Here is a 22516-nt window from a genome sequence, read left to right as displayed (position 1 = left end):
ATCCGTACTTTTTGTACGGTAATTACTAGCCGCGGAGCAGCAAGGAGCATGACATGGCAGTATGCGTCCACAATAACTAATAAGTCTTGATCTGCGTAGCAACCTTCTATTCACCAGACTATGACTTGTGAGAGAGGAGTCTAGACATTCGCTCTTGGCTGCACAATGCTAATGTATGTGCTTTGTTTGCCATTTGGTCGGTTGGTCCCAACTCCCAAAGGACCGCTGGGCTCAATCAAATTACAGGTATGCGACCCTGGAGCTTGACCTTGCTTACCGCAGGCCAGCTGCTCTATGATGGTGAGACACGATGCCGACTGCCATCTGTCCGTCGAAATCAATCCATGCAGCCTTAAAATGCTGCTTATGCTGCTTAAATATCGGCCTTAAGAGGTCTCAGTAAGCATGTTCCACCTCGTGTCTATTGGCCTTGAATGCACTACCAAATCCGGTGATGCACCAGGAATGGAACTCTCACAATGGTGAGGTCCTCCCTCGGGATCTTCGCCATCTTGGTGCTCAGACACATTCTTTATTGCCCCTGCCATCCATTCATTTACCGATCGCTATCCTGCAAATGTCCCCACTGGTCCATGTAATAATCATCTATCAATCATGAATGATTTCTCGATAGGACTTGCCGACCGGTCTGCGCGCTGTATCCGATGCAATATGAGTCGTTCACCCGGTCGCGACCTCATGGCTGGCATTGACTCGCAGCCGACGAATGCGGCATCACTTCAGAAGCTCGATGCTGCGTTCTTTGGTACACCACTTAGGGAATTGGGTGTTGCTGGGGCGGTTCCCTTCTGCAACAGGTGCACCGATGGTGAGAATAAGAAGACTTCTCCCCCTCCAGAGTGTAAGAAACTGGAGTCCGACCAAATGATAGAATGGAGCCATCTCAATGTCACGCCGCACAATGCTCATCACAGCCCGTCGGCCTCGCGGGGTCATAATATTCGTAGCCCACATCATCCGAATCATATTCGTCTTCGTCCGGCTTCGATTTCGGTTCGTCTTCAGGAAAGACTTTCTTGAACCCGCCCGAAGGCTTTGATTCCGCTGGTGTGGGATCCGCGGAGCCAAACGCGCTTTTGAATCCCCCTTTTTTGAACCCTCCTCGGCTTCCGCCTGTGCCTTCCGCCATCGGCTTAATGGAGATCAGTCCCGATTTCTCGTCCGCTTTCCGTTCCGCTCGTCGCGCTCGGTCGAGCGCGTTGGGGTCCTTCTGCATCTGCTTCATTTCTTTCAGTCGCTTCGACATGTTAGCACGGGGCCTCCAGCCTTGGATTGAACAGTAGAAATCTAGGTCCGTCAGTTGAGCGAGGAATTCTTACTCGTTTGTGCTGGTGGTCATAGGATGATTCATGAGCTTCAAATTCATTCATTCGACTGTAACCTTTCTGACATAGCTCGCCTGCCCATTGTTAGAAGAAGCCATAAATCACAGAAGAAGCGAGCGTGAACTGACAGAAGAATGATTTTCTTGCCTCCTTTGCGCTCTCGGTCTGTATTACTTGGTCAATATCGTCGACCCAGACACCAGGAGCGGTAGCTTACCAAAGGAGCAGGATTAGTCTGGAAGCGCTGGTATAAGGATTAGCATATGTACTGGAAATAAGGTTGAAGGTACTTACTGGTGGCATATTGTCAGTAAACAAGAATAGCGGTATCCTTTAGTTAGACTTCCCGTATAACAATACTCGTGTATGAAGCAATCTGGAGACTTGGAAATGCGCTAGTCAGTCAGCTCGGTGATACACGTTGTCGCCTTATGGCCTGGGGCATCAACCTGAACTACAGTAACCTCTGCTCTGCTGGCAGGGGCTGAGTGAGCAATCCCAAATTTCCCAACCACCTTAAGTTAGTTACTAGTTACGACTTACAAGTTACAACACACCTTCCAACCAGATCAGATGTTACTTCTGTAGTCCTATGATGTTCTACAATGAAGTGCCGACTTCAGTTTAGCGACAGTTATAGTTACTGTATGTGTACTAAGTAATGTCTTGCTGATGAATTGAGACGCATTCAGAAACCTACGCATATGATCAAGCCGGTGACATCTCCTAACCACTCGTCATTCTTTGCAGCCCGTCAGACGATAGACAAAAGAGTATCTATACTTATGGGCAAGTGGGAAGGGTATGACTCGGTATCGTACTTACCGCAATAGATACGATGGCTGTTTCTCGTTTGGATATGCATACCAGTCGCTACTATATCAACCAGGATCTATTGCTGTCTTCCATTGTTTTCGCTCTTCAAACTCCAACATCTTCCATCTCAGCTCATCCAAACCCACATATTCCGTCCGTTCCTTGGTCCTTATTTTTCAGTTTATTGATATTCCACATGTTTCGAAGACTTCGTTCTCGAGCGAGAGCCTCCCTCAGGAAATTTGTCAATCTCTTCAGGAGGCCCAACAAGACCACTACCGAACCTACCCCCGCCGCCACCTAGGACGTGTTCGTGGAGCACTTGAGGACGGGGTGAGGGGTTCCTGTATCTGAAGACATCCTCAGTCGTCTTGGAGTAATTCAAGCCAATCGTGAGTCCCAGAGCTGGAGCTGTGGACGTTCCCCGTGGTGGTCAACCGATGCTAACTGACACTGAGAAGCCTGTCAATCCACATATGACGAAGCGAAGCCGGGCAGCAAGGAAGCGTAATCGACACATTTTCCATCAGGCTCGACAGGATCACCAACTGGGCGGTGTCGACGTCTCCACTCAGACAGAGCAGAATGACCGCATCCTCTGCAGTGACTACCAAGCACCCCTGCCACTATCACGATACCCAGGCGGGCCCAATCTCTGCACAGAGCCAGCTCATCACCTAAGGGAGGTTATCGCATTGTTGCATGGCTCGGATCGTCGATCTCCAATGCCATGGTTCCCCGGGCAGCGACAAGATTGGCAAGCGCGTCGCTGCATTCGGGTCTACAAGCACTTCGAACGGAAGATGGAGAAAATGGCTCGGCTGGAAAGTCAAGCAAGCAGTGTGATTATGCGAACGGGTCCGGAGACTCCGAGCATCGAGCCATACGTCTCTGACGAGCTCCTTGCCGAGTTCGTGAAAAAGGAGTCCGAATCCGATCACCCCGTTGAGCCTTACATTTCCGACGAGCTACTTGCAGAGTATCTGGAAACGAAGCGTGGCCACCCTGCCCGATCCGAATCTGAGTTCGATTTCCTCGACCTATGCTCTGACCTCCTTTCCTCGCCATGGCTTTCTGTTCACGATGTCTCAGAATCTTCTGATTATGACAACGATGACATCCATGCGTGGAAGCTGCTTGCTGAGATTCCGGAAAGCACTCCTTGCATGCGCAATGTTACTCGCGAGGAGGCTATCTCTTGCAAGCGTCCAGAGAGTGATGGTTGTCAAGTTGATGACAACGCTGCTAGGACCACACACAGAGCCGCAGCTATGGGGATTGACGATTGGTGGGGGTGGCACTGACGGATTTCCTAACACGATGGATGGATGAAACAGATTCGCCTAGCAAGAATGGCAGCCTGACTTGACTCGTATTCCTCAAGATAATACTTCAGCTATCAAATTTCAACTTTCCGCTAGCCTGCTCGTACAATTTCCCAAACTTGGTTGGTCAAATTTGAACCAGAGCATCCTGATAAGATTGGGGGTATTCGCTGAACCCTCGGAAAACAAGTGGGAAAAGAAACTCCGTCATGACGTCTCATCGTTATGAACGATTATCGATCATTTCAAGTATGGAATACTGGAAGCCCCGGCTGCCAGCCAATCTGCCTGCAACAGTGAAACGTGTCCGTCTCGCCCCTATGGTTATCTGAACTCGTTCCAGTCTTCTGGTCGATACTCGCATACACCGTGAAGCCATGTGATTCCAGTCCCTCAATCAGCTTCAGGATCAAGCTCCGTGCATACATGGTGTCTGATCCGCTAGCCATCCCTACATAACTGTAAGCTCAATGACGAGGGAGGGGAAATATAAGAGTTCCACTAACATGGGTAACCGTTCATCTTCAACTCATAAACATGCGGCAACCGGAACGACGCATGAGATTGGGTCTCCTTCTGGAAGAGCGCGATCATGTTCGAGACCAACTGCTGCGGTGCATCGATGAACCGGATCCGATCGGTTTTCGAGAACGAGATGCTAAACCACTCCGCTGGTCGAGGAGGCGGATCCTGCTTGCGGAAGATCAAAGTGTCCTTGTCCATCGCCTTCTTGCTGATGTCCGTCGACAGGGACAGGATCCAGCCGTGCTGATACAGCGTCGCAAGGATATGGTTCATCAGCCGCCGAGAGTGAACGGCGTCATCCGAATATCCGCTCCCTACAAACAGCAATATGAATGGGATGGCATTGGAGCAGTGGGACGGTCAACGCTTACATGGATTACCGCGGAGTTTGATCTCATAAGAACCATGATATAGCCTCGTATCCTGGATCCCACGACTCCAGACGTTCGTAATGATATTCTGAACCGCCGTGATGATCTCCTGCGGAAACTGCAGGAACCGAAGCCGGTCGGTCATATGCAGCGACAGCGACGCGAACACGGTTCGGAACGGAGCCGATTGGGGAAATGGCGGAGGATACTGCTGTTGGGGAGGCGCATATGAAGGCAGCGGGTCCCCTCTGGATGCATCCGGCTTCTTATCACCGAAGGGCGGTGGATCTTGAAATGGGGTCTTTTGGTCGAACATGCTGAACACGACTTAGAAATGGATAGGCAAGGGATCGAACGAGATGAAACTGCGTAACCACGACTTCGGATAGGTATAAAGGAAATCGAAACTGGCTATGGAATACGATGAACGCAAATTAAATGGCTTCTGGATTCTTTTTATGCGATGGGCTTGTCCTTATACGACAAAACGAAGAGCAAGGCAGACTGCATGTGGCAGTGCCGTTTGCGTCGGCACGGAAGTCGGTCCGCATGCACGCTTTCCTCCGGAAAAGTGCCCCGACTGAACTGGTCACTTCTTACTGATGCCCCCCAGCTACCTTACTGAGCCTTACTAGTCTTCGCAGGTCCTTAGAGAGAATTCGGTGCTAAACATAAACCCACCGAACTTTCAAAAGCTTGAACGTTGGCATTCGCTGATTCGCACAATGTAGCTGGCGAGTTGGACGAGTAGAAGAGAGGAAGATTGTTAGTTAGATCTGAGATCACACACTAGTTCCTCCCAGCCACTGCATGTCGTAGGGCAGTGCATATGATCGGCAGGACCAGGTGCCTGGGACGTCCTCACTGGCTCATTCCTTGCGGCTCACTACTACGTAATATTTAGCTTCCTGGTTGGAGGTTTGACCTGGGCCGCGTTGGGTCTTCGACCGTGGACCGGGATGGATAGCGTGGCGCATACCATAGTATGTATCTAGTTAGTATTAGGTCAAATCATTCCTCCGCAAAAGTCTCCGTTCAACTCCCATTTTCCCACCAAAACTGATGGTTTTATTTTATTTATTTAAAACATATTAGGACCGCCTAAGTTGTAAAGGTAGATGGCTTATAAAATTATCGGTTTTGGTGGGAAAATGTGGGTTAAAAAGGGACTTGCGTGCCAGGAGGGTACCTATTATTAAACATGGGGTCCCGGAAAGGGACTGTAACATCATGGTTGAAAATCATTCCGGGCGATAGAGCAAACCTACAAACTCCACCCTCCATCCATTCACTCCTACACGATTCCCAACCAGCATAATATCCGTATCTAATGCCTACTTAGATGTCTTAATTCATTTTAGCAATAGAACCTCAAATTTTCGACAAGGTGCAGCTCACCCTCGCCTTCGAGTCCTTCCAAACCATGAACCATTTGAACTGACATAGGTACTCTACTCAGGGGACTCATCATACCTCAGAAGGCACCCTGTGGGCATTCATTACCGCACTACACAAAGAGAGTCCTGAAATTACAAGTCTCTAGCCTGATGTCTCGAGGCACTTCTCTTAATAGTCCAGATATTGACGTCGTCTTGCTCTTAACTCCCTAATCCATCACGAATACCAGGACCGAAGTCGCGTCTGCTGCCTCGTGTTTGAGCCTCTGGCTTTTGATTCTACCACAATGGGTCAATGAATAAATAGAAATGATACAGTTGAGCCAAAACAGCCTCCTAGAATCTAAAACTGGAAGTAAATGCGCCACATTCAGGGCCAAATCTAAGGAGTTGGAGCCCCTATGCTACCAGCAAAGAGTTGGACTTCTCGCTGTCATTTCGACTAAGGATATTCGTTTCTAGGCTCAGGAAATGAGCTACTCGCTATGCTTGGGGAGACTCGTTTCTCCACACGAAGCCGTCACTACCAGAATATGGGTACTCCATATTATGAGGCTTCTTCAGGCTTGTAACTGGACAAAGAAAGTGTACTTAAGACTTCATAACCTTCACTGGTTCACTTTGATTATCTGTTACAGTCCCATCATACCATTCCTTTTGTATAACAAGATTTGGTTCTCAGTCACTCACTCCCCTAGAGCCATGTGGACCATTCGTTCTCTTGTTGCATTATCATTGTCTTCGTTTGCTTTGCTTCTTTTAGTCCATTGTCAGTCGGGACTGAATTTTCCAAACGCCCATAATATTGTGACCAGTCCCGGTATCGTAAAGCTTCCTATTTCCGTACCGCGGAAATCTACAGCCAGTCACAGTACAACTTGATACTAAATCGTCCGATCTTTGGGTCAACCCTACGTGGGCCAACTCCGTCAACCCGGAGTACTTCAGAAGCCTGCCACGTTACGATCCATCCAAGTCCTCCATATCGAAGAAACTGGGGATACTCTTCGGCATTAAATCTCAGCAGCATTACAGAACCGCCAGAAGAAAAGTCCTCTGTTCCGTTTAAGCTAGCACCCACGAAGACGCCAAAGACAACGACCTCGACGATGCTATCGACAACGACCTACCCCTCGCCAGCTATGCCCCAACCATCGTAGTGTCTAGTCGGCGAAGCCAGCCGGCGAAATCATTATTAGTGTAATCACAATCACAACCACAATCTGCCCAATACTAAGACGCCAATTATGCCTGCGCCACTACAATTCTCCTACACCCTATCCTCCCAAACATTGAGAGTTGTCCCCGCCACGTTGGTGAAGCACACCCCCTCGGTGCCCCCCAGCACCACTCATTCGACCATGTACTCCAAAGCGATTACCCCGACAAAGAGCGGCAACTCGAGCGGCACCGGACTCCCGAGAAAGCCCACCGTGAAACCGTTCGAGGGAGAGGCGGCAAGCTATTCTATCAGCGGTTGCTTGCTCCTGGGAGCGGCATTTTCGGTATTGATTCTAACATAATTACCGCACCGTGGACTGTTGATTAGCGGTATTGCAGGTGACAGGCTTGGATGGCTTGCAATTCCGCATTTTGGGCGTTTGGTTGATTGTCCAACCCTCGGGTGCACGGCGAATTCATGATTTTCTCTCTCTAGGGAGACATGGTATGATAGCTGATGGGCCCTGTCCGGTACTTGGATTGTTGCTATCGGGTAATCTGGGGCTTTTTCGGGAGAAATGATTTGACGATGTGGAACTGCACATCGAAGGATCTCTTCAGCATCCACGTGTACGAATGCAGCGCATCAGGTAGATTGGATATCTCAACGGCGCCAGAAGTGAATATACCTCATTCTATACTTCGGTACTGGCTGATTACTCTGTTGAGACCATTTAAAACGGCGCTGTTGATCGTTTGCACCTTACAAGTCATTCTATCGGTTACTAAATAAAGTTATCACGCTCGCAATATCTTATCTATAGTCTATAAATTTATCTACTCAATGGTCATGCTTTCTACAACCAATAGGAATATACACGTGCAGCATCCACGTATGATCAAGGGGTGCGTCCCTAGTCTCCCTACAATCGTCCGGGTTAGACTGCCGACTGGAGGACCCTGACGGTTGGTGGACACTTGAACACGCCAACCCAGAGTTTCGACGTCATGAAATGTCATTGTTATTGGTGCTGTTTGAATTTGCCATCCAACTTCTCTAAACCAACTTGTTAATCCATGGAGCAAAGCAATAGTACAATCCACTCCAAGACTCTGATAAAGTCCTTAAATATGGCTCATGGACACCGAAGCCAGTTCTTGAGGCCACTTCATATACCCCCAGATAACCCGACATTCGTTCTATACATGTACGTACTCTCGTAACAGATCGTCGTGCGACTTCGATCATGGATTCCGAAGACAGCTTGAAAGAGAAGAAGGAGCCTGGAAGAGCAGACTCCCTGACGTCACGCGTATCGATACCCCCCAATTCTCCTCCGTCGGACACCAGGAACAGCAGCGTCGTTGGCCCAATTCGAAACCGGTCCGGTTACCAGAAGGATGAGAGGTATTCTTCCGGTGCTCCGTTGCAATCGCACGCTACCACCGCGTCGGATCGAGCCCCCGCGGTGGCTAACACCACCCTCTCCACCATCCGATCGCGACGCCCAGTGCCCCCATTCACTCATCCCCTGGCCAGAGAGAAAACCGCACAAGATGTCATTGTAGAGTTTGATGGGCTTGATGACCCTTACCACCCCATGAACTGGAAAGTGGGCAAGAAAATATGGACGACGGCGCTATATGGCCTAACTACGATGGGCGCCACGTTCCTCTCGTCCGTCTATACTCCTGCCGTTCAACAGGTCACCGATCAGTTCGAGGTCGGGCGGATAGTCGGCCAGCTAGGTCTGGCCCTTCTTCTTTTCGGATTCGGCGTGGGGCCGCTTCTCTGGGCCCCCATTTCCGAAGTGTATGGCAGAAAGAACGCCGTCATTCTGCCATATTTTATCGCGACGATGTTTGTTTTCGGGTCCGGTGCCGCGAAAGATATCCAGACTCTGATGATCACTCGGTTCTTCGCCGGCTTCTTCGCCTCCGCGCCGATCACGAACACCGGCGGTGTCCTGGCCGATATCTGGCCCGCGCAGCAGCGGGCTGCGGCCATGGTGGGATACGCCATGGCGGTCATCGTTGGGCCGATATTCGGTCCAATCGTCGGGGGAGCGATCATTATCAGTGGCGGGTCATGGAGATGGACGGAGTTCACGGCGGCCATCCTGATGATGATCTTCCTCGTTCTGGATATAATATTCCTGGACGAATCATTCCCTCCCGTGCTGTTGGTTTACAAAGCTCGGCGACTGAGGTTTGAAACCGGGAATTGGGCACTGCACGCCAGACATGAAGAGTGGGATGTCACGCTGAAGGAGCTGGGAAATAGATATTTGGTGCGGCCGTTCCAAATGCTGTTAACACCGATCTGCTTCCTCGTGGCGCTATATGCGTCCTTCGTCTACGGGATTCTCTACGGAAACCTCGCCGCATTCCCAATCGTCTTTCAGGAGATTCGAGGGTGGAATGTATTAGTCGGATCGTTGCCGTTCCTGGGGCTACTGATCGGAGTTCTTCTTGGTGCGGTCATCAACATCGTCAACAACACGTATTACACCAAGTGCCTAAAAAAGAACGGCGGCCGCGCCGTCCCCGAAGCTCGCCTCCCACCGATGATGCTCGGTTCCGTCCTCTTCGCAACCGGCCTGTTCCTCTTCGGCTGGACCGCCGACCCGCGCTTCCACTGGATCGTCCCGGTCGTCGGAGCCGCGTTCAGCGGCATCGGATTCTTCACGATCTTCCAGGCATGTCTAAACTACCTCATCGACACGTTCACGCAGTATGGAGCGAGCGCGGTCGCGGCAAACACGTTCCTCCGAAGCGCGGTTGGCGGTGCGTTCCCGCTGTTCATGGGCCCAATGCTGCATAATATGGGAGTGAATTGGGGCATCAGCGTGTTTGGGTTCTTCGCAGTGGCGCTTATTCCTATTCCGTTTATGTTCTTTGTTTTTGGCAAGCGTATCCGGGCGCGAGGGGTCTGGTCTCGGGCATCTGCATGAACGTGCCTGGCGTTCTTGTGGTTGTGTCTGAACGTGTCTTCAACTAGAAGTATAGCGAGGCGTTCATCGAGGGTTTGCATGTTATGATTCCAATGATCGAAGTATTGGGATCTAGAGTTTTATGTTAGTTTAGAGATACCTATCGATAATGCATCTCCAATTATTTTGAAGTCCTATCTCATATCTGTACAACTGAGCGGCTAGAAACGACACTGATTGTCAATCATCAGTTTGATGTTGACCGTCGCCGAGGGAACCACATGGCGATTAGCTAGACATGGAGGACAATAATCGCGGAGACTTAATCTGTGAATTGTGAAGGCGTTGTTTAAAAATATGAGCAATTCAACATGAGCTAAACGTGTTTCGGAGGATTTTTAGATTACCATTTATTAAATATTAGGTTGAGAGGCTGATGACGATATTCGGAGCTTTTGATGATGATTTTGCCACCCAAGTTAGATGGCACGGATGGGTCCAAAATCTTCATTTTCCCTCCTCCATCACAACATTTCGAAAGGATACTTATATCCAATCAAACTAAACTGCTGTTAAATTGATAATTGTCAACTTGTACTGGCCTCAAATTATTAAGAGAGCTGTGATTGAACCGACACAAGTGCAATACTTGTACCTTCCCATTGTTCTACTGTCTTCTTATTCAAAGTCATCCCAAAAGCATCTATCACCAGTTCACCACTGTCGACCAAGGTTTAGAATTTTAAATTGCTGGGCTCCTTGGTCTACGTTGTCTTAATATCTTGATAAAATAATCTCGGTGGCGACAGCAAAAATGCCAGAGTCACTTGCTCATCCATCCACTTGGACGAGCGACAAACCTGCCCTTCTTTCTCACGATCGATACGCGATCTACAATGGCTCTCTCCAAACCCCACTAGAAACCGACACTTCATCAGAGTTCCGTTCGGTAGATCCAGCAACGGGAATTGAACATCCATGCCGCATCTTCACCTCCTCTCCAAAAGACGTCGCCGCAGCCGTCTCCTCCGCAGAGGCCGCCTTTCCGGAATGGAAATCCACCACGCCTTCCCATCGAGCAGCCATCCTCATGCGCGCAGCAGCGCTCCTCCGCGAGCTCAATGACGTCCTCGCGGAAGTAGAGACCCGTGACACTGGCCGCGCCTTCTCAGAAACCAGCGCCGTCGACGTCCCTTCAGGCGTGGAGGTCATGGAGTACTGCGCTTCGTTCGTGGCTGGAGGCGGACTGGATGGACGCACTGTGAAGCTTCGAGAAGATGCGTGGGTCTACGAGACGAAGGACCCGATCGGCGTGTGTGCTGGCATCGGAGCTTGGAACTATCCGCTGCAGATTGCGATTTGGAAATCCGCGCCGTGCTTGGCGGCGGGGAATGCTATGGTTTATAAGCCTTCGGAGGTGACGTCGTTGCACGCGGCGCTGCTTGCGAGCATTTATTCGGCAGCAGGAGTCCCTTCGGGCGTTTTTAATGTCGTCTATGGTGCTGGGGCGGTTGGAGCACAGCTGACTTCACACCCTGGGATTGGGAAGGTCAGCTTCACTGGGCAAGTGGCTACGGGAAGGAAAGTAGCCAAGGCCGCAGGAGAGGGGATGAAATACGTGACGGCAGAGCTGGGCGGAAAGAGCCCTTTAATTATCTGTGACGATGTGGACATTGAAACAGCCGTTGATGGAGCCATGATGGCGAATTTCTACAGCACCGGGCAAGTCTGCACGAATGGGACGAGAGTCTACGTGCACAGAAGTATTGCGAAGAGATTCGAAGAGATTCTTCTGCAGAAGATGGAACATATCCGCTTCGGCGATGTCATGGACGAGAAATCGAACATGGGGCCCTTAGTCAGCAAAGAGCATTTCGAAAAGGTGATAGGATACATCAAGCATGGCATTGAGGTGGATAAGGCCAAGCTCCTCTACGGTGGCCTCGAGACACCTCAAATCGACGATAAGTTCAAGGGGGGCTACTGGGTGAAGCCAACGGTGTTCACCAACTGCACCGACAGCATGAAAATCGTCCGCGAGGAGATCTTCGGCCCGGTCATGTCCATCCTCCTCTACGATACCACAGACGAAGCGATCCGCAGAGCCAACGACACCGAGCTGGGTCTCGCCGGGGGCGTGTTCACCAAGGACGTCAATCGCGCTCACAAGATCGCCGGACAGCTCGAAGCTGGGATCATCTGGATCAACACTTGGGGCGAGTCACCGGCTGAGATGGCAGTTGGTGGGTGGAAGATGAGTGGTGTTGGCGTGGAGAACGGTCGGAAAGGGATCGAGGCGTGGACGAGAGGGAAGAGTACGTTGGTCGATATGAGTGGTCAGGTACCGACCGCGTTCTCCAAGCTCTGATTCTAGAAACGTTAGGGATGGCCTTCATTGTCATTCAGGGGTACGGAGGTAGGGTTCCTATGTCCGCGACCTGAGCATCGCGATAGCCGATAGGGACTAGTATCAGCATTCAGCAATAATGAACGAAAGCACAAGCCTTTGACTTTCTGATATCATTCAAACTGATATCATTCAAACTCGGGGAAGAAAATATGAAACAATTATTCATGTTCCACGTGATCCCTTGTCCCAGAAGACCGGATACGCGTGCATAATTAATTCCAGCAGCTTGGGTTTGTGTAACTTGAGTAGCTCTAAGTCAACGGACCCAGTTTCCGTGCACCCCCACCACAACACCAATAGGACACAAAGACGAATGGATTTTGCGGAATGTAACCACCACCATATATTTTTCTATAGCTGTAATTGAAATTGTTGATAGAGTGACTTAAACATTGCCTTCTGCAATTATCAAGACGTTTCCTCCGGGTTAATTTGAAGGCGTTTTGCAGCCTTTTGTTCCCTCTCCCTAGCTGCCTCCTGAGCCGCAACAATCTGGTCAATCTGAACAAATCGTTCGTTCAGATTGGGCTGAACCCGTTTCCTTTTCTTGCCAGCAGGCCCTCCTAAGTCTGCAACTGTATTTTCAGCCCTTTGAAGTTCGGCTTTGAGTCGGGCGATTTCCGTGTTCTTCTTTGCCAGCGCCTTTGCGACCTTCCCCTGAAACCTCCTGAAATCCCGGGCCCCCATTTCGTCTAATTTGGCATCGTATATATCTTTGGGGCCTTTAGGCGTACGGAATGCATAAGTATATTGGGGTTCTGGAGCCACATGACGTTGTATTTGATGGTCCTCGTTTAATTGGGTGCTATTTAATACTTTGTCTGGGTTGAACGGAACCATTCCAGTTCCACGGAAGCCGGCACGAATATTGTACGAATTCAAAGCTTCTTTTCGGGATTTAGAGTATATATATATATATAAAATTATGCTTTTTACAGGTGCGGAATCATCTAATGATGCTAATTGGGAGAGCTCTTTATGATATTTGGACTTTAGGGGCGAGAAACACGCGACGTCAAGGGGCTGGAGGAGGTAGGAACAATGGGGGGGCAAAAACAACAAGAATACGCGGTTGTCCTTGGCCAACTTCATGAACTCGACCGTGGCGTGGGAGCCGTGCCCGTCGCATATTAATAGGCGCCATTCCTGCTCGCCGTTCGCTGCCGGGGAGTTCATGGGCTTGCTTTCTGGCAAAAACTTCTTCTTGAGCCACTGAGGACCGATTTCGTTCGAAGTCCAGGCATTTTCTGAACTCGTATAGTGCCAATTTGGTATGTCTGTCTGCTTAGGAGGGAATTAGGGAGACTGGACCGTTTTTCCTTTGAAGACAACCAAGGGAGAGATTGCTCGGCCGTCTGCTGATACAGCTTCGATCACTGAGACCCATTCTCGATTTTCTGGGGACTTGACGCATGTATGGCTCTACTTTCGCCTTTTAGAAGAAGTCTGAACAAAAGCAATTACTCTCCCGTTGGTTCTACAGCCAAGGGAGAGGCCGGGCTCGTCGAAATTCCACTGGTTTGAGATCTTGATGTTGTACTCCGCGCAGACACGCAGATATGTATCAAAGAACGCTTGGATCCTCTCTTTTGAAGCTTCATTGACGCGGGCGGCTTCGATTGATCATCCCACCACTGTATTTACCTCCGGATTGCTTCGTAGAAATCCCTGAGTCCAATCGATACCGCAAGGGGTAGTATCCCCATTTTCTCGTGCAATTGCCTCAGCCATTTGGCGTACTCTTGCATGGGAGGGGGCTCTGGCAGCGAGATCTTCTTCCTGGATCCATTCGACCAGCCATTTTTCCTGCTCGAGAGATAACTTCTGAAGTTTCTTCGAACTATTTTGGTGGGAATCGTTGCCGTTGAGTCTGTCCCGGAGTGTAGATCTCTTGATACCGTACGCATCCGCACATTTATTCAGCGAGTCAAATTCTTGGCCATGAAAAGCATTAATAGCTTGTTGGACAGCCTCTTCATTAATACGAGGCATCCTGATAATATTAGATGGTGTTGTTGAATTTATTTCATTGATCAAAAGCGATCTAAGTATCTACGTATTATCTCAAGGGGTGCACGGAATCTGGGTTGCACGGAAAGTGGGTCCGTTGACTTACTTGACCAAAATTCTAAATATTCCATTCCCACCACGCACAACTACACGAGTCATTACTCCGCAGCTTCAAAGTTCACTTGCTGACAGACATACTGCTATCACCGTTAATCTCCATACTAGGAGAAAATCCAAATATTGAGAATATTATAGTATTATGGTGCTTGTCTTGATTGTACCCAAGGTGCTTGACACCGTGTTTTCTCTGCTGAAGAGGCGTCGAGCGTCGATGTATATCCTTTTGTGGTGGTTCTGCCACCGCCGTTGAGTACAAGGAACGAGCTTGGACTTGGAGCCGGGGAAGTCGCTAATGGAAAGCTTGATATTGAAATCCTTCGTTCATGAAATCATGAGCGACCCGGAGACACGGCCCCAAACGGCTAGGCCCGGGACCGGTCCGCAGTTACCCTAGAGCCCTAGGAAGGAGAATACTATGTAGTGAAGCGTGGGGGGTCCACTGCCATGCTATCTCCGCGAATCCCTAGCCTGAGAGAGTCAGGAAGCGGAATATCCGGTTTCACCGAGCCGATATATGAATCATGGAATCATGATCGAACACAGCATTGAGCATGGAACAGGTTTTCTCCGACAAGGAGCCAATCATCATTCCGTTATTCCATACGAAAGATGCTAACGTGCTTAGTGCAGAGCTGATGGGCAAGCGAGCGACATTGATTTGCCCATATGAGGCCATGAGACTAGACCACTGGAGTGGAGAGTCCCTCGTGAGTCGTGCACTGGTGCCGGCCGACTACAGCCTGCAGTCCGAACTGTCCGATACTAATTTAATAATAATGTCGCCTGCGTTTTACCGATCTGCCCCACCCCCAGGTCGCCATTTGGCTGGGTCATCAACTCAACCGTCCTCGGTATGCGCACTAAGGACTTCCCTAATCCTAGGAGGGGGGTCCATTGGGATTCTGACTGATGGCCCTTCGCCTCTATTCCCTGCCGGTCGGCAGTTGGCTCTGATAGACAGGAGTAAAGATAGCCAGTGGAAACTCGCCGTTTGGTCTCTCGCCTACACTTGCATGAAGGTCAGAAAGGTCGAGACTCGAGGGTGACTGGAAACGCAATCGACTGGAAACATGCAGTGACGTGAGAACTTTAGGCCTCTGCATGTCCGCACCAGAGGGCCCTTTTTTGCGACTTCACAAATCCACCGCTTGACTTACTGCTTGACTTCAAGCTCCTAAAAAGGAAAAGATGGCAGCCTTCTTCCTTTCGTGGCAGACGGCCGTGGCTCTCGTCGGCCTCTATATCGCAGGATGGATTGTGCTTGTGGTTTATCGCACTACTTTCCATCCTTTGGCCAAATTCCCCGGCCCGAAGCTGGCGGCGATGACATTTGCCTACGAGGGCTATTATGATGTCGTCAGGGGCGGGAGCTATAACGAAAAGCTTGTTGAATTACACAAGAGATATGGTACGCATCCACCTGCAGCAAAACTGTCCGAATCGAGGTCTCTGATGTTCCTCTAGGCCCCATCATGCGTATTAATCCGAACGAGCTCCATTGCAACGACCCTAAGTTCATCGATGAGGTCTACCCGGTCGGTTCACGACGTCGGGATAAGTCTCAATATTTCCTAGATACCTTTGGACCCAAGGCTCTCAAGACCGGTTTCGGATCTAGAACCCATAACATACACCGACTCCGAAGAGGTGTCATGAATAAATTCTTCTCGAAGGGCAGCATCTCTAAACTGGAACCGATGATCCATGACCTTGCCCAACGGTTGTCCGACAAGATCTTAGCCAAGACCGGATCCGGTAAGCCATTCGATATCACGATGGCATATAGCTGTTATACGACTGAGGTTATCTTCACATACTGCTTTGGCAAAAAGAGCGGATTCATGGATCAAGAGGATTTCGAGCCAAATCTGAGGGAGCCCATATATGCAGGTCTCGCAAATCATCACATCGGAAAGCAGCTGCCGCTTTTAGTGAAGGCTATGAACATGCTCCCTATGTAAGTCTTGCCATCCTTGAAGCATGCAAACAACAAACAGTTAACAGTTGTATATCAGACCTCTAATGAGGATGCTTTCCAAGGAGCTCGCCCTTTACATCGACACCATGTTTATAGTAAAATCCAATCCTACTCCTCCGTGTATGGCCGCCTAACATCTGACCTAGGGCCTTGGAAAACATGCCGCCAATATGAGAGAGGCATATGAGAATGGCACGTATGAGAAAATGATGGGCGAGCGATCTACCATCTTCGCAGAAGTGTGGAACAGCGACCTTCCCGCAGAGGAAAAGAGCGCGGAAAGGGTTGGGTCCGAGGCTGCGAGTCTGATGGGCGCTGGAACCGAAACCACGGCTTGGACTCTTTCTCTCCTGACATTCTACTTGAAGACGCAGCCCGAGATATACGAGCGGGTGACGAAGGAATTGAAAACGGTAGTCAAGGATCCGAGACAGCTTCCATCCTGGTCCGCCCTCGAACAGCTCCCATATCTGGCCGCCACAATCCTGGAAGCAATTCGACTGTCATACGGTGTTAGCACTCGCCTCGCTCGTGCAGCTCCGGACGAGGAGCTTATCTACAGAGGAACATATACGCCTCTACCTACGAAATCCGGCGTCGACTCCGAGCCTGTCCAAGTAGAGTATGTGATCCCAAAGAACCAGTTCGTAAGCATGTCTAGCTACAACATCCATGCAAATGAAGAAATCTTCCCGGATGCAGGAGAATTCAGGCCTGAGAGGTGGTTGAATGAGGAGGGAGAAAGACGGAAAGATCTGGAACCGTATATGATGAGTTTCGGCAAAGGAAGTCGGCAGTGTCTGGGCATGAAGTACGTATTGTCCATTCGTTAATTTCCTTCCCACTTTGGGGTCAAGTCTCGGTTCCATTCCATTCGTAACATAAGCCTTTAGCTTGGAAACCATAGTGTCGTACTTCGACTAACGGTTATCGCATAGTTTGGCGTATTGCGAGCTGTATCTCGGACTCACCGCATTGGTTCTGCGCGTCCTCCCACACCTTGAAATTTTCGAAACTACTGTTGATGATGTCAAGTATCACCATGACTTGTTCGTACCGATGGCGCATCCAGACAGCAAGGGAGTCCGTGTCACCATCGAGTGATGGGCTATGGCTGCATTGGGAAGCTTTCTTCGTTTTGGGCGATTATGAACACTCACGACTTGCATTCCAGCCTGTTGTATTTTAGATTAGGATATACCTTTTGTGTGAGCAACTTTCGAGAAGGGTTCGGATGATCAATTCTACCTATATTCGCGTCCTAGCTCGGCTTTATCATGAATCCGTCTTGAACGAGGACAGTGAATCCGTTAAGCATTCGCTTCCACTGACTGCTCAGCTTCCATCTGCCTTATCCGCGCTCTTACTCGCATCAAGGCCTTTCCAAGTAGATTCTCACCCCACTCCGACCAATTATTATCCGCCTGCGCCGCATCGAACCCAATGCCCCAGATTCGGTCGAACGGAGAAGCCTCCACCAAGAGCTTATCTCCCGTCTCAAGAAGTTTCCTACTCAACTCAGGCGCTTCCTTGCTCCGCAGAAACTTGTGCATATTCCCTTCCTCGACGATGCCCTGCTTATCTGGGAGAGTGAGTCAGCCTCTGGATTGACCCCGAGTGAAGCTAATAGCCCTACGCTCGTTCCATTTCTTCCCATCGTATTCTTTAACTTTACGACCAAGTCTTTTGTGTTCGCCGGGATTCGACGTAGCCTTCATTTTAAGGACGATATCCTGAAATATACATCAGCGAATGTATCAGCAAAGGAGACCAATAAGGTGCGGGTAGCACAAGACCACCGGAACAACACACGTACCTCATCTTCGAATAACTTCGCCTTCTGAATCATCATCCACATTTCCGCCGATTTATAGACGATGCCTTCATGTTCCCATATCGCAGGATACCATTGGGACAGGTAATCGGCGACTTCCCCATACTCCCTCCAGAAATACACCACTCCGTGGCCATACGCTTTTTCGTAGTCGATCACTTCATGGTAAGTTGGCGACATGATTTACACGTTATTCGTGTAACTGATGCAATCAAGTACACAGTGGGCGAAGACCGCGATTAGGTGATCTGGATAGAGGGATACAGCGGAAGAGCTCTGTTTGATCAAGAATTGGGAGGCTTGATTGATCTTGTTCCTGATGAGCGTGAAAACTACAAAAACACGCCCATCTTTATGTTTTTCTGTATATACCATACGTTGGGACTGTGGAGATCCTGACTTCCTCAAACCGAGGAAAGCAGCAAAGAATGAGGGGGATCTGTTACATCGCAGATGCGAGATATTACGCCTCCATGGGGGAATACAAGGTCTCAACCACTAAAAACCAGGCCGATGCTTGTGAAGTGACGTTAAACTTCACTCAATAGTTTGGTAATGCAGGAATGTTATGACGTTTCATCCGAGGGCGAGGTATTATGTAACCCCAGGTCAACTGCTGTCTGCCATAATGGTATGAAAGCCTCAAATTCAATGGAATAAACTATCGAAAAACGACCCAACGCCGCAAGCCCACTGCTGAGTATATACAGATCGAGAGACGCGAAAATTTACGAAAGTAGCCTTCAGGACCAGATCCCCCTTAGTTCATCGAAATACGACGGCCATCAGACGTTACCCAGAGCATCCAACCAGCCTCAAGCGACAAAAACCACACCCGCTACCGTTCAAACTGACCATAACTAACAGTTTTGCAAGTAATTACTGGGTACCAAGCCAGGTCGACCATTCTTTCCCATAACCTCTGCCTCCCACCAGCCGTCATCCTGAAGTCGGAGGACGGCCAAGACGTCGCCTTTAGCAAACGACAACTCCTCAGGAATGGCGGCCTGATACATGTACATGGCTCGCGCTGCAAGGGAGTTAGCCATGATTGACCGGATCGACCTTTGAAAGGATGGAATCACTCACCATAATGAAGAATCGCCCTGCCTTCCCTCGTGTAATCCCTCTTCTCTGCCATACTCTTACTCCTCACCCTGCCGACCGCCTGAGTTGGTGGTGCAGTGGACGGCCCGCCATAATAACTGGTCGGTCGACCACCCATCCCTCCTCGTCCATATGCTGGAGTATCACCGTGTGATAACGTCATCTCCATCCCATCGCCGCCTCGACTCCCCGGGCTTCCACCATACCCACCTTGACCACGTTGTGCGTACGGATTTGGACTCGCAGATCTGTGTTCCGGTCCAGGCTGAGCACCACTGTACCGCCCTTGGCTTCCCCAGCTATTGTACCCCTCTCTCGGCTTGACCGGCGACGAGCTCTGCGCCCTTGGCCGCTGACTTTGGCCGCCAGGCGGCATCGCATATGGATTCGGACTCGTGCTCCTGCGCGGCGGCCCTCCCTGGTTCGATCCAACACTATTGCTCAAGCTCTGGTTCTGCGGAGACCCATACCGGCTATTCCGATACCGTGGGCGCGGGCTCGTTGCGCGCATTGGAGCGGGGCTCGTAGCGCGTGGGATATCCGCACCCCGCGACCCCGGCCGCGCGGCGCTGTTCGGTGCGCTGTTGAACATGGCGCCCTTCTGCTCCACGAACTTCTGCGTCGTGCCGATCATCTGGCGTTTCGTGAACGCCGGCTGCGGCGCGCCGAGGCGGCTGCCCGGATCGTAGCTGGGGGGCGGTGTCCCCCGCGCGGCTGCATGCGCGTCGCTCTTATTCGCCCGCGGCGTTGGCGTCATGCCGGAGGCTCCGGGAGGCGCGGGAGTCTGTAGGCCAGCATATCGATCTACGGAGACGCGGTCGGATGCTTGCTTGCTGCCTGCGACGCTCTTGAGCTCGGCGAGGGCGGCGGCAATGGGGTCGAGGTCTTCTTGGGGAGATTTGGTCGCGATAGCACCACGGGAAGATCGGGAGGCGTCGACATCGAAGATGTTCGAGCCGATGGCCATCTGAGTTTTTTGCGTATTCGGAGTGATCGGCTCTGGGGTCGGCGTCCGCCCAGTCCGAGAACTGGGCGCCCATGTGCTACGCGTTACAGGTTGTCGTGGGGTTTCCTGCTTCTGGTTCTCCTTGTTGCGCCGGCCAAATGGCGAGTTGAAGAAGCTCGGCTTGTCGGAATGGAAGAAACCGGACTTCTTCTTCTGTACCGCTTGCGACTGGCTTGGCGGGGCCTGATTGAGCTGATTGAGCTGCTTCACGGGGGACTGTGCTCCGCTGGAGGGTTCGAAGCTCGAGAATGAGGTTGGGTTGCTATAGTCGCTATGAGAGTCTCGTGAAGAGGGACGCGCGCTGCTGAGATCAGATCCTGTAGGACCGGATCGACAGAACTGTGTCATCCCGTCTGGCGGATACTCATTGTGTGGAATCTTGGGGATATCGCCAAATTGGTTGACGTCAATGGCTTGGCCACGGCTATTGACTCTCATTGCCGATTGAGGCATCTGTGGTTGAGTTCGCTCAGGAGTTGGATCTCGCGCCTGAGCGGAGTCGTGACCAAAATATCGAGCGAGAGAAGAATTAGGGTCATGGTGAGACTCCAATACCGAAGGCTGCGGCGAAGAGCTTCGGAAAGCGGGATTGATCGTCCGCTGAAAGTTAGCCACCGAGTATTCATCTTCTTCCGCTAGCTCGGAGGCATCGTCGACGTCCCCGCGGCAAAAGTCGATGAACTTAGGCGGATCAGGGATCTCCTGGCCCGTTCCGGATTCCTTAATGAACGAAGCGATGTCCTTTTCGACCTCGCAATCTTCAAGGGAAAGCCGGATCTTCTCACACGACGCATCATCGCTGACACAGACTGTGGAAGCAATGTTGGCGAAGGTCCACAGACTGCTCTTCAGGAAGTCCAGTCTCTCTTCCTCTAGGTCTTGGAATTTGTCACATGCTGCCTTCCAATCTCGGTTCCATCGTCCGGTTGTTTCTTCGAGAATATTGACTGAGGCTTCGTACTCGTTGCTTGTCGTCGACAGTTGAATTTGAGTCTTCTCGAGTTTCGCCTTGTTCTTGCGCTCTTCTTGCCCCATCACCATGTGTCCTTGGGCCAAATACCCTTTGATCTTCAAGCTCTCCTGTTCATACCGGTCCCTGGACTTGTTGACGGCTATTGTCTGCTGGACCTTGACCTTCAGCAACTTCTCGATGGCTCCCTGCACAATCTTCCGCCTCTCCTTCACCGCGCCTCCAAACGCCGCGAGCGGTTCATCGAGCTCCGTCTTCATCTTGCTGGCGATGTTGTGATGCGCTTTTCCTGTCGCCTCGATCTCCCCGCGCACGATGTCGAGAGACATGCGCAGGGTTCCTTCTTCCATAGACCCCAGCGGCTTCCGGGCCAAGCTCAGAAGTTTCCGCGCATATTCTTCTTCGAGCGCGGCGCGGGCGCTGTAGAAGGATTTCAGCTCGTCCATGGTAGTCTTCGCATTTTGCATGCGGCCGAGGAGGGGAACGACGCCGGCGTCATCTTTGCCCCAGAAGTTGTTCGCGACTAGTTGGCGTGTTAGAAGCTGCTATCGCTTTTGAGACCATTGAGGAGAAGCATACAGGAGAGCGAAACGGAAGGTGGCTCTGAGGTGGCTACCCCAGGCATTTCGGGAGATGTTTGCTCTTAGGTAGAGTATGTGTTGCGGATTTGTTGGTATCTGTTGATTCGACCAACGACGTAGGTACGGTCGTCAATAAGATATAGAAAAAAGGTACCAAGTACAACGAGATGATGGTTGGATAATTGCTTCAACAGTTTGTACGATAGTGCAAGCCAGGGTTTGGGGTCATAATGAAAGGCACGGTGTGGAGAGTGTCGAGTGTCGCAATGTCGGGGAAGGGTGTTTACAATTCGTTGCCATAGCGATTTGGCCGTATATCAACCACTCGAACTAGCCCAAGCCTTCCACGTGATCACGTGCAATGCCAAGCCTATTTGAGATTTTATATATTTGCCTTATTGCCTTATTGCCTTGTACGTCTATCGTTAATGCCTGACTGCCTTATATTTATACCGGTACTAAATGCACATCCATGCATCAAATGCCCCTCTGGTCCAGTCTGGTATGTGTGGTCATAGCATTTTCGACGCCTTACTGCCGTGCTGCCTGAATCCATGGGGTCAGTGCGCGGCGACTCGTGCTGGATTCAAACTCCAAACTGAACGACTTGCTTCCCAAGTTCCCTT

At 50.6% G+C, this 22516-nt stretch overlaps 8 protein-coding genes across 8 annotated transcripts; 4 read left to right on the top strand and 4 right to left on the bottom strand.

Moving 5' to 3' along the window:
* Positions 1 to 910: 910 nt before the first annotated feature.
* Positions 911 to 1649, bottom strand: P152DRAFT_447103 (uncharacterized protein; the record flags this gene model as incomplete). Its single annotated transcript, XM_033677968.1, has 5 exons — positions 911 to 1258; positions 1341 to 1420; positions 1475 to 1511; positions 1564 to 1590; positions 1641 to 1649. The coding sequence occupies 5 exons, from the start codon at positions 1647 to 1649 to the stop codon at positions 911 to 913; spliced, it is 501 nt and encodes a 166-aa protein (XP_033536433.1).
* Positions 1650 to 2602: 953 nt separating this feature from the next.
* On the top strand, positions 2603 to 3466 carry P152DRAFT_447102 (uncharacterized protein; the record flags this gene model as incomplete). The annotated part of the gene is made up of 1 exon (XM_033677967.1): positions 2603 to 3466. The coding sequence occupies one exon, from the start codon at positions 2603 to 2605 to the stop codon at positions 3464 to 3466; it is 864 nt and encodes a 287-aa protein (XP_033536432.1).
* Positions 3467 to 3738: 272 nt separating this feature from the next.
* On the bottom strand, positions 3739 to 4570 carry P152DRAFT_384025 (uncharacterized protein; the record flags this gene model as incomplete). The annotated part of the gene is made up of 3 exons (XM_033675793.1): positions 3739 to 3938; positions 3994 to 4326; positions 4378 to 4570. Coding segments are annotated over 3 exons (726 nt in total), but the record flags the coding sequence as incomplete, so codon positions are not given.
* A 3426-nt stretch (positions 4571 to 7996) lies between these two features.
* P152DRAFT_455832 (putative MFS multidrug transporter) lies at positions 7997 to 10057 on the top strand. The gene has a single exon (XM_033678873.1). It carries the CDS (start codon positions 8189 to 8191, stop codon positions 9893 to 9895), a length of 1707 nt encoding a protein of 568 aa, XP_033536430.1. The 5' UTR covers positions 7997 to 8188; the 3' UTR covers positions 9896 to 10057.
* A 348-nt stretch (positions 10058 to 10405) lies between these two features.
* Positions 10406 to 12425, top strand: P152DRAFT_505783 (betaine-aldehyde dehydrogenase). The gene has a single exon (XM_033682451.1). The coding sequence runs from the start codon at positions 10689 to 10691 to the stop codon at positions 12240 to 12242; it is 1554 nt and encodes a 517-aa protein (XP_033536429.1). The 5' UTR covers positions 10406 to 10688; the 3' UTR covers positions 12243 to 12425.
* A 3177-nt stretch (positions 12426 to 15602) lies between these two features.
* On the top strand, positions 15603 to 17496 carry P152DRAFT_392197 (cytochrome P450; the record flags this gene model as incomplete). Its single annotated transcript, XM_033676133.1, has 5 exons — positions 15603 to 15822; positions 15879 to 16371; positions 16430 to 16487; positions 16539 to 17203; positions 17331 to 17496. 5 exons carry the CDS (start codon positions 15603 to 15605, stop codon positions 17494 to 17496), a joined length of 1602 nt encoding a protein of 533 aa, XP_033536428.1.
* A 151-nt stretch (positions 17497 to 17647) lies between these two features.
* Positions 17648 to 18877, bottom strand: P152DRAFT_233357 (DUF1768-domain-containing protein). Its single transcript, XM_033674572.1, has 3 exons — positions 18209 to 18877; positions 18029 to 18125; positions 17648 to 17974 (listed from the first exon to the last, which is right to left on the bottom strand). The coding sequence occupies exons 1-3, from the start codon at positions 18404 to 18406 to the stop codon at positions 17703 to 17705; spliced, it is 567 nt and encodes a 188-aa protein (XP_033536427.1). The 5' UTR covers positions 18407 to 18877; the 3' UTR covers positions 17648 to 17702.
* On the bottom strand, positions 18851 to 22155 carry P152DRAFT_430776 (uncharacterized protein). The gene is made up of 3 exons (XM_033677404.1): positions 21889 to 22155; positions 19316 to 21832; positions 18851 to 19256 (listed from the first exon to the last, which is right to left on the bottom strand). The coding sequence occupies exons 1-3, from the start codon at positions 21932 to 21934 to the stop codon at positions 19087 to 19089; spliced, it is 2733 nt and encodes a 910-aa protein (XP_033536426.1). The 5' UTR covers positions 21935 to 22155; the 3' UTR covers positions 18851 to 19086.
* Between the last annotated feature and the right edge of the window lie 361 nt (positions 22156 to 22516).

Source organism: Eremomyces bilateralis (genome assembly GCF_010015585.1).
Source record: "Eremomyces bilateralis CBS 781.70 unplaced genomic scaffold P152scaffold_4, whole genome shotgun sequence".
Taxonomy (NCBI): domain Eukaryota; kingdom Fungi; phylum Ascomycota; class Dothideomycetes; order Eremomycetales; family Eremomycetaceae; genus Eremomyces; species Eremomyces bilateralis.
This window is presented reverse-complemented; position numbering and strand designations above follow the sequence as displayed.

What these genes read in the sequence shown, in the direction of transcription:
- P152DRAFT_455832 (XM_033678873.1), top strand. Translation starts at nt 8,189, where the DNA reads ATGGATTCCGAAGACAGCTTGAAAGAGAAGAAGGAGCCTGGAAGAGCA.
- P152DRAFT_505783 (XM_033682451.1), top strand. Translation starts at nt 10,689, where the DNA reads ATGCCAGAGTCACTTGCTCATCCATCCACTTGGACGAGCGACAAACCT.
- P152DRAFT_233357 (XM_033674572.1), bottom strand. Translation starts at nt 18,406, where the DNA reads ATGTCGCCAACTTACCATGAAGTGATCGACTACGAAAAAGCGTATGGC. An exon ending in CGAAGTTATTCGAAGATGAG is followed by an intron (nt 18,126 to 18,208) that starts GTACGTGTGTTG and finishes TGTATATTTCAG; the next exon opens with GATATCGTCCTTAAAATGAA. An exon ending in TGGGAAGAAATGGAACGAGC is followed by an intron (nt 17,975 to 18,028) that starts GTAGGGCTATTA and finishes TCACTCTCCCAG; the next exon opens with ATAAGCAGGGCATCGTCGAG.
- P152DRAFT_430776 (XM_033677404.1), bottom strand. Translation starts at nt 21,934, where the DNA reads ATGCCTGGGGTAGCCACCTCAGAGCCACCTTCCGTTTCGCTCTCCT. An exon ending in ACCTTCCGTTTCGCTCTCCT is followed by an intron (nt 21,833 to 21,888) that starts GTATGCTTCTCC and finishes CACGCCAACTAG; the next exon opens with TCGCGAACAACTTCTGGGGC. An exon ending in CAGGGCGATTCTTCATTATG is followed by an intron (nt 19,257 to 19,315) that starts GTGAGTGATTCC and finishes ACTCCCTTGCAG; the next exon opens with CGCGAGCCATGTACATGTAT.